Source organism: Falco cherrug, chromosome 3 (genome assembly GCF_023634085.1).
Source record: "Falco cherrug isolate bFalChe1 chromosome 3, bFalChe1.pri, whole genome shotgun sequence".
In the NCBI taxonomy this organism is placed as follows: Eukaryota; Metazoa; Chordata; class Aves; order Falconiformes; family Falconidae; genus Falco; species Falco cherrug.
The window spans coordinates 77,629,166-77,645,540 of record NC_073699.1 but is presented as its reverse complement, the minus strand read 5'-3'; the positions used below and the strand labels follow the sequence as shown (position 1 = coordinate 77,645,540).

General features: G+C 40.6%; 1 protein-coding gene across 2 annotated transcripts in view; it reads left to right on the top strand.

The window, feature by feature from the left end:
• Positions 1-9,693, top strand: part of INO80C (INO80 complex subunit C) — a 31,394-nt gene extending 21,701 nt beyond the window's left edge. The window contains exons 3-5 of one of the 2 annotated variants that reach the window (XM_055706056.1): positions 2,344-2,455; positions 4,161-4,228; positions 8,976-9,693. In XM_055706056.1, the coding sequence (XP_055562031.1) occupies positions 2,344-2,455; positions 4,161-4,228; positions 8,976-9,107 (312 nt within the window). In that variant the 3' untranslated portion in view covers positions 9,108-9,693. Of the gene's footprint in view, positions 1-2,343; positions 2,456-4,160; positions 4,229-6,547; positions 8,881-8,975 lie in introns of those variants that run through there. The other variant, XM_055706057.1, reaches the window with a different exon arrangement.
• The last annotated feature ends 6,682 nt before the right edge of the window (positions 9,694-16,375 follow it).

The window sequence follows — 16,375 nt, the reverse complement described above, 5'->3', positions numbered from 1 at the left end:
AAGTTTAAACAGGGGGGGAGGGTGAAGGAAGACTACAGCTAGTAATGCTGTCGCTGCTGGGTTTGGGTTTAATATCTTTTTATCTTGTTGTGCCAGGGCCAACTCATTGGCACACTGTACAAATGCTTTCTAGAAGCAAACTTCTCAGACTGCTGGTCCTAAGCCAGTACTTACAAAGAAGGATTTCATCCCAGATTTTATTCTGTATGAATAAGATACAATATCCCACAGCATAAAACCTGAGTAATCGGGCATCGCACAGCTCACTAAGCACAGGTTTGGCAGAGGATATAAAATTAATCTCTGACTTGCAAGCTGCTCTATGTCTGCTTTGCAGGTGACTTCTGTCACAAGAGGGCCGTTCAAACAACTGTATACTTTGCTCACTGTAATCCTCCAGTGAGCACCAGCCTCTTCGAGAAATGGGGCTTATTGGAAAAGCTCCATCTGCTCCCAGAGGCATTCCATGTAGCTTCCATATAGTATTTAAATAGCCATGAGGCCTTGTGCTGATATTTCATTTCTTAGAGGGACATCACCTTTTCCAAAAAGGAAAATACTAATGTCTACATGCTTGAAATAATAATGAATGTACAGGGCCTTTGGCAACAGCTGAAGAAATAATAGGGAGTTATAATAAAAACATTAAATTATCCTCCCCAATACAGTAACTAATTTAAGAAATGTATTGAGTTTTAACTAGCTTTTCATCGGTATGAACTGCTAGTAACAATCTGGATCACTTCTTGCATCCTTCCAGCCTAATTTCCCTTAAAAGCAAGAAAATAAATCAAATAATGCCTATCTCTCATAAATACACCCACGTTTGAACCATTAGCTCACAGCAGAGGATAGACTTAAAAGCAAAGAAGGAAGAATTTACCTTTTTCTAAACTTCCTGAATGGAATTTGCATCCCTTGGCAACGGGGACGGGGAAGAAGACCTTCTGACAGTTGTACAGAGCAATGAATAGCTCCACCTGTCCTAGCTCCAGCTTTCCCTGAACTTCACTAGCGCAGAGGTAGCTTGGTTCATTCATGCTTGGCAGTCATTGCCTTTTGCTTGTAGGTATGTGAGGTGATACCCAGCCCCATTCCTAGGAGGCCTGACTCCATATAAATCCAGTAGTTGCTTTTAAGAAACCAGATTACTGGGGGAAAAAAATCATTATGGAATGACCTGGGGAAAATTCACGTAAAGAATTTGAATTAGTAGTGTGGTAGTACATCTGTTTTCATCTCGTATTCCAGCCGTTTCTATTTTACGATGATCTCTAGGTTACTAAGGTGTTACCCTCAGAGCAAACGTTTGCATATACCTTCTGTATTGGATATCCATTGCCAAACCTCCACCTGTCATTAGCTCATGAGCATCTTTTTTGAATACAACTTACATTTACAGAAAAAAGCTTTCTAATTGAATCTTTCCTCCTATAATTCTCAGCAATTTAACAGGCTAATTTATAAACCAATCACAGCAGAAGTGTGTTTGCAGAACTTTGCTGAGTTTTGATGAGACCGATGTCGCAGGTAGTAATTATTAACAGAAATAACAACAACTCCCCAATTGTAAGAACATTTTCTTTCCTGAAGTAGAGCTGTAAATATGTGTCCTTTGATCATGTAGAAGTAGTACAGTATGTTGTGCAGCTTCTATCTCTGGAGGGACATAAGTAAATTACTCTGTAGCTATCACATTTGATAACTGAAACTACCATTGTAGTACCTGTGGCAAGCCTTCTATTAATGTACCTTTCAAAATGCGAAATTGTCTTGACAGCCAACATTCTATTTATTACTTCTATTCTTCTGTCTTCTGTCCTTTGAAAGGAAAATAAAATTTCCAGAAAGTTTCTCATAGCATTTATTACATTTTGCAAGATCAGTTGTGTTTTCTACAGTCATGGGTAATTTGTCAAAGGAGCTAGAGCTGCACCTGTAATATGCCATAAAAAGGAGAGAGAAAATTTAGCCATGTAATCACAATTTTAGACACAGCTTCATAATAGTAAGTTCTGATATGATGGTAAGTACATACAGAATCCTCTAATCTCAGGCTAAACCTAAACACATTGATTTTCTATTTCCATGTAAAAAGCAGATTTTCATTTCCTTCAGTTAATGGTAAACACAGTAGCTTTGACACAGTTCAAAAAGCTTTGTTTTTCTTGCAGCCAAGATTAAAGTGTACAGTATATTAGCCTACTGATGAAATAAGTGAGGATAACAAATGGCTTATGACAAGATGAGACGTATCAGAAAGACTATGAAATACAAGTGTCATGCTTTGAAGTAGTATTCTTTATTTATTTTTTTCTCTAAACACCGTATTTTTAATTCTAGCACTCTGGCATTGGTGGAGCAGCAGCTGGCAAGAAGAACAGAACTTGGAAGAACCTAAAACAAATTCTTGCTTCTGAAAGGGCATTGCCATGGCAACTAAATGATCCTAGCTGTAAGCTGCTTAGACGCTTTGCATGTATTTATAAATAATAAAATCCACACAAGTAACTTTCTTTAAAACAAACCTAAATTATTTCATCAGTGCATGCAGTTTCCTGCTTTTCAACAGGGTCCAGTAGTACATTTAAGACTACTCCAATCACACTTGGCAGCCTAAGTGGAAAGTAGGGGGAAGCAAATAATTTGGAGTATTGTGACAAACTTCAAATACATTTGAGGAGAGAATTTCATAATGGAAATGTATTTATGCAAACCAGGTCAGAAACGCCTTGTTCCCATCAGTTTTTTCTCACCTTTTCACTACTGAGGAGCCTCCTCCTCTGCGTACAGCCTGAAATGTCTTCTGATGGGTGGCTGCTACTTGGCTAGCTATCTTTGAACTATTTTCAAATAGATTCTGCTAAGTCACCTACCTGCAGTAGCTTAGACCTCAGCCCCAGCTTCCTATCCAGTTCCTTATCCTAGATTCTTGGGAGATTTAAATTCTACATCCCCTATTTATTTCAGCACAGCTGAAACTACACTATTAGTAGTCCTGATTAGCAGTTCTAACTGGTGTACATCTACAGGAGCAGAGTTACAGCAGTGCTCTTAATCTACATATGCTTCAAGTCTGCTGGTAAAGTAGGATACTTTTGAACATAGCGGGAGGCAGAATGTGATCCTTAGGTTTTACTTAAGCAAGTGGAGGCATTTCAGAATTGAATATATGCATATACTTCTTGTCAGACTCAGTGTTTTATGCAAAAAAAGCTTGCCATTTTTTTGAAGCGATTTAGACACAACTGTTACAGAAAAATGCAGATTACGATGTGTACCTGGCTACTGTAACTGACAATCTGCTGATGTTGCTATTTCTATTACGTTCTGTTTGTAAGAAGGTAAGGCAAAAAATTCAGTTGCATATTTAAAACCAGCTGTGACATTAGTGTCTTTTGAATTATGAGATGATGAGTTAGAAATTTGATATGGATGGAGCATTTGACTCGATCGTAGTAGCATCTGAATGAGGTACAAGGGAGATTAGGAAGGAGGAAAGAAATTAGTCAGGTACAAGATATTTTTGTAAACAACCAAAATTGGGGATTTAACTACTTAAATGTACCAATTGTATCTTAAAAATGTTTATGAATGAGAGTTGCTATCTAAAGGGCACCAAAGAACAGCAATTTCCATCATTTAATTTAAACATTCAGACAATTTTCTAGGTCATTGACTGGGCTTGAAGTGGTACATGCTTAAAGATTTAACTGATTTAAAAGATTACTTTGCTTTTCTGGATTATAGTATTTCAGAGCTGCAATCTTGAGCCGTGTTTTGTGGTCTTAGCATAAAGCATGTGTATGATAATGGCTATTCTTTGCAAATAACTGACTGTGAGGGAATCCATTAAGGCTTGGAAGAAATCGACACGTTCCAGGTAGCTCTCACATTTTTCCTTTTCGGGAGGGCAGTTCTGCTTACTGAACTGGTATCGGAGAGGTGAGCAGAATCAGGCTGCTGTTCACAGTGCGAACAGGCTAAATGTTTTCCAAGGTAATTCTGCTTCATATTTCTGGCCCTTAGTGTTGCTAGTTAATAGAGACCTCAGAAAGTAAAGGCAGCATTCTAAAGAAGTATTGTTACCTATTTACATTTTGAGTTTATGTTTTAAGATATATATAGCACTCTGAATTTATCCCTTTTTTTCTCTCTAGATTTTAATATTGATGCTCCTCCTTCCTTTAAGCCTGCCAAGAAATATTCGGACATTTCAGGACTTCCGGTAAGTATTTTATTTTTCCCTTCAAAATTGGCATCTCAGTTTCCATAATGAAATAAAGCTGGTGCATGCTTTTGTAAAAGATGTACTTGATGAGGTTCCTATTCAGCCTTGTGCTTAGTAAGTTGTCCGGTGATTTAGGGCCAAACCCCAAATACTGTTGCTACATCGCAAAATCCCTAGGTTGTTAATAGATGTCAGGAGAGATTAAATACCTTGTCCTGCCATCATGCTATCGCACCACTTTCCCAGCTGTGGAGTCTGCACTGTCCCCACCATTTCTGATTCTCTAAATTGTTACATTGAAAGCTGGTAGCCCACGGTTTCCAGGACTGCTAACTTTGCCAAGCTTTAACTACAAAGACTCAAACTTGCCACGCTGAGTGTTTGCCTGAGGCTGATTTATTTTGTTATACCTTTTAGAGAAAGTTGTAAAAAGATGGCTCAGCGATTTCCAAGAAGGAGATTAGTAAAAATTACATTGATTGGCCCAGATTAAAAAAACCACCAACTTATTATCATTGCTCTCAAACTTTCCCTCAAACAAACCAGCTGGAGACAGACACTTGGCATGCACTTTGGAGAATTTCAGATACCCCCATGTTTCAGTGCTGGGAGTTTGGCAGATGTATAGCCTGTGTGTCACAGATGGGCTCTTTTACATGGTTCTGTTAAAGAAAAAAGAAAAAGAAAAGCGAAAAAAACCAACCCACATTTGAGTTAGATACGGTTTGCACATGCTCCAGAAGTGTTGGTAGTTACAATTTGGCACCTGAATTCCCCAGAGATTCTGTTGGCACAAAACAGGAGTAAAATCATTGAATTCTGCCCAAGAAAAAATTTGTATCTGCTGCTATCACTGTTCTTATGTGACATGAATAATTTTACTTAAAACAAAACAGGTGTTAGTAACAGCATATCTTTTCACTTTTCACCTTCAGTTTCCAGTGTTTTGTGGTTTTTTTGCAGAAGCCTAGGCATTTATTACAATTGAAATGAATGAGAATGTTCTTTTTCAGACTATCAAAAGGGTTAATTAATGGTTAGACTCAATAACTACAATAATGAAACCTTTGTAATGTCAAAGAGCCTTAGACAGAATTTCTGGGTCCCTTCCCCCCGTTCAATCTGTTTCTCATCCATAGGGCGCTAGCCCACCTCACAGGCTTGATATCACCTCATAGAGATGTCTGTAAATACGCAATATACACATTTGTTATGTTGATGCAGGTTAACACAGCACTTTGCATTCTGTAGACTGAATCAGGTCAAAGTCCCTGTTGGGGGGGGGGGGAAAGAGTGAGCACTTATTTAAGGATTGCCTTATAGTGGATACACAGCGCAAGGTATCAAAGAATAGCTATAGCATCAGCTTTAATCCTGCACATCTTAACATTTGAGTTCTTGATTTTATAGCATATGTTTTCTTTGACTTTCATTTTTTAAGTAACACATTTAAATAAGGCACCTTGGAGGTGGAATGTTAGCAGCCTGGGAAATGGAGTGGGTTGCTTGGATTGAGGCTGATAACTCTTGGTGTTCAAGAAGGAATGGGAAAGCAACATCTCCCTCAGGTGAACTGGCAGACAGCAAGTGGAAGAGACTGCTCACAAACCCAGGGAAAATAATTCCCTCCAGCCAGGCAGACTTACAGTCTTTTACTCATAAGGGTATTGCTTTGATGTAATAGCAACTTATTTTCAGAGAAGGAGCAGGGGTCAGTTGAATAAGGAACTTTGCATAAGTATCCCTATTCAATATAAAGATGTAGTAGATGGAGGAAGGGTAGATAGGGGGACATGTGGAATAATAATGAGTAGATTTCACCAAAATAGCAAAAATTCCATACTGGGTCATTTAATGGTATTCATCTGTTCCCATCCTGTATCCTCTCCCCTCAGAGCTGCTTTGCAAGTGTTAGTGGCATTCACACCATGTTTTATTAGAGTTGCTGCAACATCTCTGACCTGTGAGGGGTTTATGTGGGGCTGAAGGCATAAGGGTATAAGTCTTCTTCACTGCCCTATCTCCAAGAAACCAAATAATGCTTTCCAGCATGGCTTTGATGCATTTCAGAATTAGTCAGTCGTTGCACCTATAGTGAGATGATGATGCAGGTTATAGATGCGAGTGTCCCTACCAGCTAAAGGGGCAGTTTAGCCATAGGAAATAAGAGTCTTCCTCTCAGTTCCTCAGTTTTAATTTGTCAGCTCCTCCTTTCCATCAGTGATTTATATATTCTATTCTAGCTCAGTATAAATACTCTGCTTTCTGTATGAATCCATTCAGTGCTGCTTTTGTATTCTTTTTTTGTCTTTCCAGTTTTTTTTTTTTTTGTTCTTAATTTCCATCCTCTAATTGCATCGTGAGTCAAGTTTCCTATTTTACCTGGCCTGCAAGGTTTCTCCAGACTATGATAAAAATGCTGTTTAAAAAAATCTTTTTTATTAAGGTAACTGAGACAGCGTGTCCTTTACATTGCAATGCTAGAAATGTTTCATAAGAAGTACTAAATATATTTTCAAAATAATTTCCTAGTTAGTAGGAAGGTATCTGGGCTAATAGAATATTTTAGAAATCTAGTGCAAGAAGCATGTCCCTGTATTTTCTATGTAAAATCTGAAAGCATTTGTGTAAGAATATATTTTCTGTGGGAATGCTGGATTCCCTGGGGCCGGGGGCGGGGGGGGGGGGGAAGTAAAATAAATTCCTTAGCATTACCCATTTGGGGAAGAATTAAATGGTCTAGCAGGTACAAAAATAAAGAGAAGTGTATTAAACCACTCTCATCAGTACTCTCATCAGTATACCTGCAGTTATATGAAATGCCACAATTATATTCTACTGATCCTCTTCTCTTTCTGTATGTAAAACAAATGGAATTAATTTCACCAATGGTCTAAGCAGAGCAGCCAATTTAAATTTGTAAGGCAGCCTAGAATTCAAAAGCTATTATCTACTGTATTGACACTGCAAAATAAAATTATTCTTTCTAAACTTGCAAGATGACTATTCCGATACTCTAATATGCAAACCAGTAATTCATTGTAAAGCAGATTTAAAAAAAAAACCAAACCTTCAAATGTTTATATTTCCCTTCATTTTCTGAAAATGCATCAGCCTTGTTACTATAGAAACAGATTGAGATAACTAATTCATTGTATTTGAAGAGGATGTATCTGTGGCCTTTGACTTAGTTTCTAAACATGACAGAGTTTTTTCTTTGCAAAATCACTTTACTTCACTTTTCTAATCTGTTTTAATTATTGCTGAAGTAGCAGTGAAGTTTGTTTTCACACTGAAGTCATGGCATAAATGAGTAGCTACCATACATTAGTGACTGCAAATAGTACAGCCCAATACAAAGTATCAGAATGGTGAAGAACTGCCATAATGTTTTTAACCTAGACTGGTGTGCGATACAAATTGCAGATGTTGCTTGCCTAGCTTATTACAGAATCATGTACATTGAAAAGCAGTCTACTTGATTAGCTTTTTCTTACACGAGGCCAGATTTTTGAAATAGAAGTAGAAATACATTTATAGCTGCTGCAACCGTGAAGTTAGCACCAAGGATAAATTTACTCCTAATGTCCTAACTTTGCAATTTGTTTGAAAATTAATTGAAAATTAGCTGACTACATTTAATTAACCTTCTGGCATTTCTTCATAAAAAGAGAAGCTACAAATAACACTTAATTTTCTGCTAAGTCTTATCAAGCCAGGTGATTAACTGGATTGTTACCATGGTCAACAGATCCTTTCCAACATAAAAATGGTAGAGGGCTCTGCACTTCAACAGTGTGGATGGGAGGAATGCTCCGGCTTTTCCTGGCCTTTTCTTTCTTAGTTGCAATGTCTTGAGGGATCTCAACTGCCTGGTCCTTGCCAGCCACCATCTCCTGTTAAAGAAAGGTACATAAGACACTTTCAGAGCCTTGGCAGACATTTGGTAATCCAATGCTGAACAGGCAGTGATTGTCCTGGAGGCTGAAAGTGGAGATGCGATACCCTGAAGCCTGTCTTCTTCCAGCCCAGCCTCCTGCACTGCCCACAAGCTCATCTGAGCTCAAGGTTTCTGTAGCAACGGGGAAGGGGAGAGGACAGAAGGAAACTGGCACTGCTCCCAGGCACCCAGGGTCCAAATATAGCAGAGGACACAAGCGTAGCCCAGGGTTAGCTGGCCAGGCTGCTAGCCTGAAAACAGGCATCTGTAGCAAAGCACAATGCTGAGTTCAAATTTCTTATCAGTTCAGTCACAGAACCATAAGCTGAAACTCCCTTGCTTTAACAACCACTTAAAAGTAAATTAAAAGCTAAGTTGTACGCAGGAAGAGAAAATCGGTCCAAAGCTATCAGAGCACCCATAATTCAGCCTCTTTGTGGGTAATTTATTGGCAGCAGCCTGACTCTTTGGAGAGCTGCCTTGAGAGAGACTGCACAAGGCACAGAGTTGCTAGGGTGAGTTTAGAGAGTTGAGGAATTTCTTTTGCACTGTGTTTTTTATGAAACTATTTCAGCCCTCTGTTATGTTTAATGCATTTCTAATGTGATTTTATAGGGGTCTGTTAACTTCTCCTAAGTTCTGACACAAGGAGAAAGAAAAAATACACACTCTTGGTCCCGTGGTAGAACAGTAGTGCTGTTACTGGAAAGTCACTATTTTGTCATCATGTAATCAGACACTTTTTTTAGTACTCTGTTTTAAGATTTTATTTGAAGAGTGTCTCTGCTATTGTTTCATTTTCAGGCAAATTACACAGATCCCCAGAGCAAGCTAAGATTTAGCACTATTGAAGAATTTGCCTATATTCGGATGCTCCCTTCAGATGTGGTGACAGGATACCTGGCTCTAAGGAAAGCAACGAGTATTGTCTCCTGAAGAGACGAAATATTGCTGTATATCGCTTGTGAACTGCTGATTTTGAGACTCATGGTGGAAACTCACTGCAGGACTGAAGTTCCTTAAAGCTATCCATGGATTTTTACATCTGGAAGTAGTTGATGATACATGGATTTGGAGAACATATGGATTTAATTTTGATAAATGCTGATATTTGTTAGTTTGCCAATTTGTAAGCAATTTGGTTTGGTGAACAGAATAACTTAGACCTTAAGGATATGTATCTGCACTATAATGTCTGAGTTATATTTATTTCTGTAGAGACAGGACTTCATCTCTACCCTGTATATTTTATGTAGTGCTCTAGCTCAGAAGAAACAGTCATTGAATTAAAGAAAAGGTATGAAGATATCCCAGCTTCTAAACCTGCCTTGCCAGATGCATTGGCCACTTCTCTATGAAGAAGTTTGTCCCGTCTGTAAAATGAAGCTAAAATACCTAGCAAGCACTGCTATTGTGATGACCATTATGGTACTGAGCCCTGTGAAAACAAAGCTTCACACAAATATTGCATTGAGGAACCATCAGCATAAATAAAGTTGGACTCAAACTTGTTTTTAAAATATCCTAATGAGTATGCATAACAGGATCAAATCAAATCACCAGCTAACTCTTAATCATGACACTTTGTAGTTTTTGAATGCTTCATTTCACAACCTGACTATTCTTCTGCCTTTCCTAGTTAGTACAATATTAGTACTAATTAGTACGAAAAAGTACTAATTTCCCAGACTTTTTAAGATTTATGCTAAAAAAAGTAGGAATTCCGCTGTCCATATGGTCTATCCACACCCAGATGGTCTTCAGCAAGGAAGACCTCCTACATCAGGACACTGACCTTTGCATCATGAGGTACCAGAATAACCAACAGCAACAGAAAGTTGTCACATTTTAGAGGAAGGAGACTGAAGTTTGGAGTCTTGTGGGGGGGCTGACAAGTAGCATGCCAACATCAGAATGATTTCCTGAAACTGAGTCTAGGGGCAAGGGTGCAGAGGGTTTTCTGCCCATTCTTTTGTTTTGTCCTCTTTCTTACAACAAGCTGCTGATTTGTTGTCTTCTCACTTCTGCATATTTGGCCCAGCCTTAGACTCTTGTCAAGTGTTAATCTGGACTCCAAGTTCAGGCTCAGCCATTCCTAGCCTCCAACCACATGGCCTTCATGCCCATACTCCACCAACTGCCCTGTAGCTGTGAACTTACCTCCCTTACCTGTCTGAGCCAGAGGGTGTTAGCCAGAAAGGCTGCTAGGCGAGTTACCACTTGCTGTGGGAATGCTGTCTGCCCATGTGCAAAACTACCAAGTGGAAGACTTGTCCCACAGCTTGTTAGTCCTGGACTGCCTGGGTCACTAAGGAGGTGAGACGCTGATCACAGCACAGCAGTCCTGGCTGACCCAAGCTCCGTCATGGACATCGGGATCTTGTGCAAGGCGCCTCTTTTCTCTGACTGCACAAGTAGCACACAGTGGTGACTAGTTAGTGTCTAAGCTGCACCTTGAACGCACATTTCTGGAGACATGGTAATATTGGAACATGGGGTTTTTTCTTATTGAAAGAATAAATATGCAGAGTCTTACTAGTGCTAGTTTAATTCCACCTCCAAAACAGGAAAAACAATAATGGACACATTGTTTAATGAAAGTCTGTGGCACTCATTCCTCCATTTTTGTGATCTAATATTTACAAAACCAAAGTAATTTAAAAAGTCTTTGACGTGCTTACAATAGATCCTTCAAAGCCCTGGATACCAGATAATGCTACAACTGTATTACAGAACAAAAAAGAATAAGACAGGATATCTCTCTTCATGCCAGTAAGCATCCAAGCCACATTCTCTTTGCATCCAAGTTTTAGAATGGATGTTTTTAACTTACTTTACATACTGAAGATGTGTTTACAAGATAAGCTTAACATTTATATGAAAACAAACCACATAGAACTGCCGTAAGATCATTTATGCTTTAAATAAGCAGATAGCAGCTCAGAAAATTGTATTTCACCAGCTTGTTCTGTCCCACAAATATTTTTAACGTTCTTTGGGAATGGCTGTTTAGGAGCCCAGGCTCCCTCACCATCAGAAGTGCTCCATGCACTCCTGCACTGTATGTTAGGTGTTGCTTCTCAGGTAATTTCTACCACACAGTGTTTATGCATTCCATTTTCAAAATCTAAGTGTCTTACTGAATAAATTGGCATCAGAAAAATAAATACAGCTTAGGTTTGGCAAAAACACTAGTGACTCTTCTCAGTGCTCTCTGTCCATATGATGGCTGCTAGATTCCCTTTTCTTTCCTTCCTTGTTTCTTCCTTTGTTAGCTACTGGCCCTTTTTTCTTAGTCAGTAGTGCCTCACTTTTACTCATTAGACTGTGCAGTCGTCAAGCCAAGACTGATGAGTCAGCCACCAGCACCATTCAGCATTGCATTGATCGACAAGAGTTCGCTAGGTGGAACAATCAGAAAGAATTTGTTTTAGCAGGAAGCTGAGGACTGAAAAGATCTAGCAGCCATCGCGATGCCGACATCATTCATGAATGGCATCATTCAGTCTGACTAGGTTCTTTTTGGGAACAGTATGTGGACCTGCTGCTCTCATCAGTGCCTTCTATAAGAGAACTGAACTGAGCAATACTTCCCTTGTTGTATGTAAGAGAAAATATGGATAAAGTGAAGAGCTCATCTGTGCCATGGAGTAGTTTTAAAGTATGTTTTATTGATGGCTATAGAAGTCAAAATTGAGAACTACATTTATATGTAAAAGTACTTACGGGACATTATCTAGATAAACATGTAAAAGTTGAATTTCAATTGAAAAGAGGACGAAAGAAAGGCATTCAGAAAAAGAAGCAGCAATGAATACCATTTCAGACTTGGGGAGAATGTATTTTGACTAATGGTACTGCCACATCTGTAAAGCAGAAAGCCAGCACTCACTGTGAGGACTAATTTGTTCAAGTATAACCATTCCTTTCTGTGAAGTATCACCTGAATTCACTACTTAATACAGACCACGGATGGCTTCAGCCTCACATGCATTTGCATTAATATGTTTCCTTGTCATCCCACTCTGTTATCCCTGTAATGGCTTGCAGCACAGCAGTTGCTGAGCTCCCACAGAAATCCCACTGACATTAATGGGGAGCGAGCTTGTCCAACAGCTTGCAAGGTATGGTCTAACTGGCAAAGATTTAGTCTTTTTGGCAGGTGGAAAGCATATTTTCCTTTCATCTATCCTATCCCTAGGAAGGAATGAGGATGTTCACCAGAGGCCAGGCTCTTGTTTTCCTGTGCAGCTACCAGCCCCACACACTGCTGGTCCAGCGTACACTGGGGATGGGGATCACCTCCAGCGTGCTGTGGGGTTTTCAGGGTTTTTCTTTAAGACTTCAGTAGCTTGTATTTACCCCATGCTTTGGGTGGATCTGTTTGCTTTTGAAGGCCTGGACAAAGCAGGCAACTGCCTCTGCAGCTGTCAGCCCCAGGGCTGCAAGTAGCTGAACTGCCTGGGATGTCCAGAGCCCCAGGGCTGCAAGGACACAGTGCTGCGGCTGGGGCAGGGGCTGGCTCGCGGGGGGCTGTAGGGCTGTGGGGCCAGCTGCCTCTGAGGGGAGTGTGTGCTGGGGGCCCTGAGAGCAGTGAAGCTCTCCACAGCTGCAGCTGCTGCCTCCATCCTCTCCAGTGGATGGGAAAGCAGGATGTCGGAGCTCCAGGGCTCCTGCCTTGATTATTCGCTCACTGCTAGTTCGTACAGCAGGTCTGTACCCATGGAAAATTCCTGCCCCAGCCCTTCCTTCTGCTGCATCTGTACCAGGAATGACCTTGGCCCCATATCCTGGAAAGCAGCAAAATTTAGTTCAGAGAGGCCTGGGGCCAGCTCAATTCAGAGCCCCTGCGTTTCACACCGTTCTCCCATCAGCGTTCTGGATCCCTGTGGAGTTGCTATATATGGGCTTCCACGGAGGGCAGGAGTGGCAGGCACATGCAGGCACAGGCCCTCACTCCTTTACAGAGGCCTCTTCAGTGTCAAACCCCACCAAAGCACACGGGAATGAAGCTAGGCAAAGGGGAGGGCTTTTTACTGATGAAGAATATCAAAGTAAAAATTAACGAGTGTAAGGTTAAAAAGGTTTTGTAAGTCCACTCTGTTAAGAAGAAAGCTCAAGCTCTCTGCATGATTACAATATTTTTCCTGAAGGGCTAAATAATTTAATAAATTAACATAACAATAATTTGTTACTGGAAAATTTACCGATGGGTCTTAAGGCCTCTTACAATCTCTAACAATGTACATGGTCTACATACTCGAGACAAAACAGCACTTGGTTTTGCTTTCTGAATCACTCCAGGGAGGAAGACTTTCACAGACCTGATGTCAGGTTCTGGGAGAAAAACCCTGACTTAGTGCTCTTTTAAGCAAGAAGAATCAAGCGTTATCTGTGTTGTTACTGAACACTTCAGTCACACTAAGATGATGATGTCACTAATACTAGAATTCACAGAAATCCTTTCATATTTTTCCCATTTTAATGTGTCCCCTGATGAAAAACCACTTTACCTGTTGGGCAGTGGGTGGGAGGGACATATTAATATATCTTCAGGTAAGAAAAACATTTTAAGTCCATTTGTTATCTGTAAGCATTGCTTGACTTGGTTTTGTATTATCTGAGCAGCTTAACAAATCCAGTCTTTTCAGATGATTACACTACTGTAAATCACAGCCTACAGACAGCAATAGCAGTAATCTCTTGGGAGAGATAATAACAGCAACAACTAACAAACACTGTTTAAACCACTGGTAAGTAGTGCTTCTGTAATTGCACACAGTTTATGACCTATGAGATCACGTGCGTTAAGTACAGAACATCACTTTCTCTGACACCATCACCTAAAATCAATAATCTCTACATAAAAACCATAGTACTAGTGGACTAGACACGAAGTTGCTTTTGGGGTTGCTGTGGTTGCTGTTTGCTGGCATGTTCTCCTTTGGGCGAGAACTCCCATCAGTTGCGTGCATGCTGACTGCTGTGGCTCTGTTACTTGACCTCGGTACACCCAGCACAGCACCCCAGAAAACCACATCCTGGTTCATGGACTATCTGAAGTCTTCTCCAATGTCCCAAATATGGAATGTAAAAATTACTTTTCTCTCATAGTTTAGTTTAAAAAAGAAATAGTTTACAAGCTGCCAACTGCACACAGCACATGTGAACAGCGTCCCTTTTCTCTGCCAGTCTTTAATCCAGAGCATAGTTTGTGTGAAAGGAGGACAGGTGCCCCTGGTGTGGGTACTTCTGTTTCAGCATGGGTTACACACAGGCAAGTTTTCAGCATTGGGTGTTGGAATTTCTGAAAACAGCTGCCTACCCATGCATGGGGAGGAAGCGTTTCCTGCTCATCCTATCAAACTGGTACCCATGCATGTTCAGTGCCTCTGTATAGATCTGATAAAGCTACAGCATTAAACCCTCACGAGCAGAGATGGTCTGCTTGGGCAATATTTGGTGGGCATTGGGAAGCAGTTAAGCAAAGGTGATAGGGGATGTCTGAATTTTGGCTGTGTATCCCATTTATATCCTGAGGGACAGCAGATTTACAGACAGCTTCTCTTGATTCTCTCCTCACAGGGAAAGGAGATGCCTCTAGAAGGACACCCCAAAGACACACACATATTGGCTACGTACTGTGCATCAGGTCATTAGTTTCATGACTAATGCATCAAGACAACATAGAGGGGACAGAAATAAGGATCTTTTAATATAGTTGTCTGTTGGCCCAAATCCTCTCTCATTTTCCAGCTTAGATAACTTGGATGCTGGTAACCCCTCCATGCTCACAGAAGGGCATGAAGGAGTGACCCCACCACGTGGAGGAGTGTTCCTTTGGTCTGAAATCTACCCAAACAATTAGAGCCATTAATTGCAGAAAACCTTCAGGCCGTGCCTGCTTACCGAGGTGGTGGAGGGCTGGCTGTACAGCATGTGCCTCTCCTGTCCTGTGTCTACAGCTGCATCCTTCACCAGATGGCTATGCAAACATGGTGGGGATGAATACATGCAGGCAATCTCACGGTGAGTCTGCCTTCCAGCTCAGGACCAAAATGCAGGCACCCACGTTCAAACAACTGGAAAAAGTGAGCAGCCTCTAGGGGTGTGCCTGAATAGCAGTTCTTGCATAGGGAACAACAGGCAGTGTGGGGTCTGATAATAACCTTAATAAAGAGGAAATCTCAGGAATTTCAACAAAAGCGGGACTTAGACTAAGGTGAGAAGACTGGAAGTGGGACTGCAGAAGCAATTGCCCTGACAATATAAGGCTATGCTGAAGAGAAATCATTTATATAACACGATGGGTGATTCTTAATCCTCTGCAATAACACATAGCATTACAGTGCCTTTATATTTGGAATAAAGAACATAAATAGAGCATAACTCACTACAAATTGTGCCTTTCTGGAAGGTATGTCATAGCTGGTGATGTGAAGTCAATGGCTGCCATCAGTCTTGTGTGCACAAGTGACACCAGCTAATAGGCACATGCCTTGTTCTCCTCATATTAAACGGGCTTTTGTTACTGAAGCTGATGGCAAAGCACAATCAACCAAATATTTTGGCCTCTAACAACCAAGAATTTGTTTGTCATGCTTCATCTCTTGTACCAGGCTGTACGAAATCAGAAAGCTAAGCAATAAGTACTAGCAACTCCTTTCCAGTGTTACGTGAGCTCTTCCCACGAGCTTTGTACGCTGAGAATTATTACTGCCATTTCAGTGAAGGACAAGATTTTCCATGTCAGTACCCTGGTTTGGCCCCATGCTTCCAGAACCCTTGGGAAACGGCACATAGAACTCCCCTGTGAAACCCTCCCCTGCAAATGGTTTATTTCAGCAGCTGCCTCCCCATTCTTATAATTTACCTAATAATGAACTGGAAGCCAAAATATGCAGACCTTGAGTTGTCCTTCTGAAGGATCACACTGGGACAGAAAGTGCAAAAACAATTCTTCCTATATATTTCCTGTATACAATGCCACTGGGACACCCAGACCTCTCCAGAGCCTTGGGGCAGTGACTCTCACTCCAAAGGTCTGTTTATGTCTTTCATAAACAATACACATAAGCCACATGGATAATTTTTGGAACAAGCAGCGGAATCCTGCTCTTCCACCTTTCAACACGTGTTCTGCTCACTGTGCTTAACAGTCTCTCGATTAAACACTCCAACTTTACAAATCACGGGATTGCACC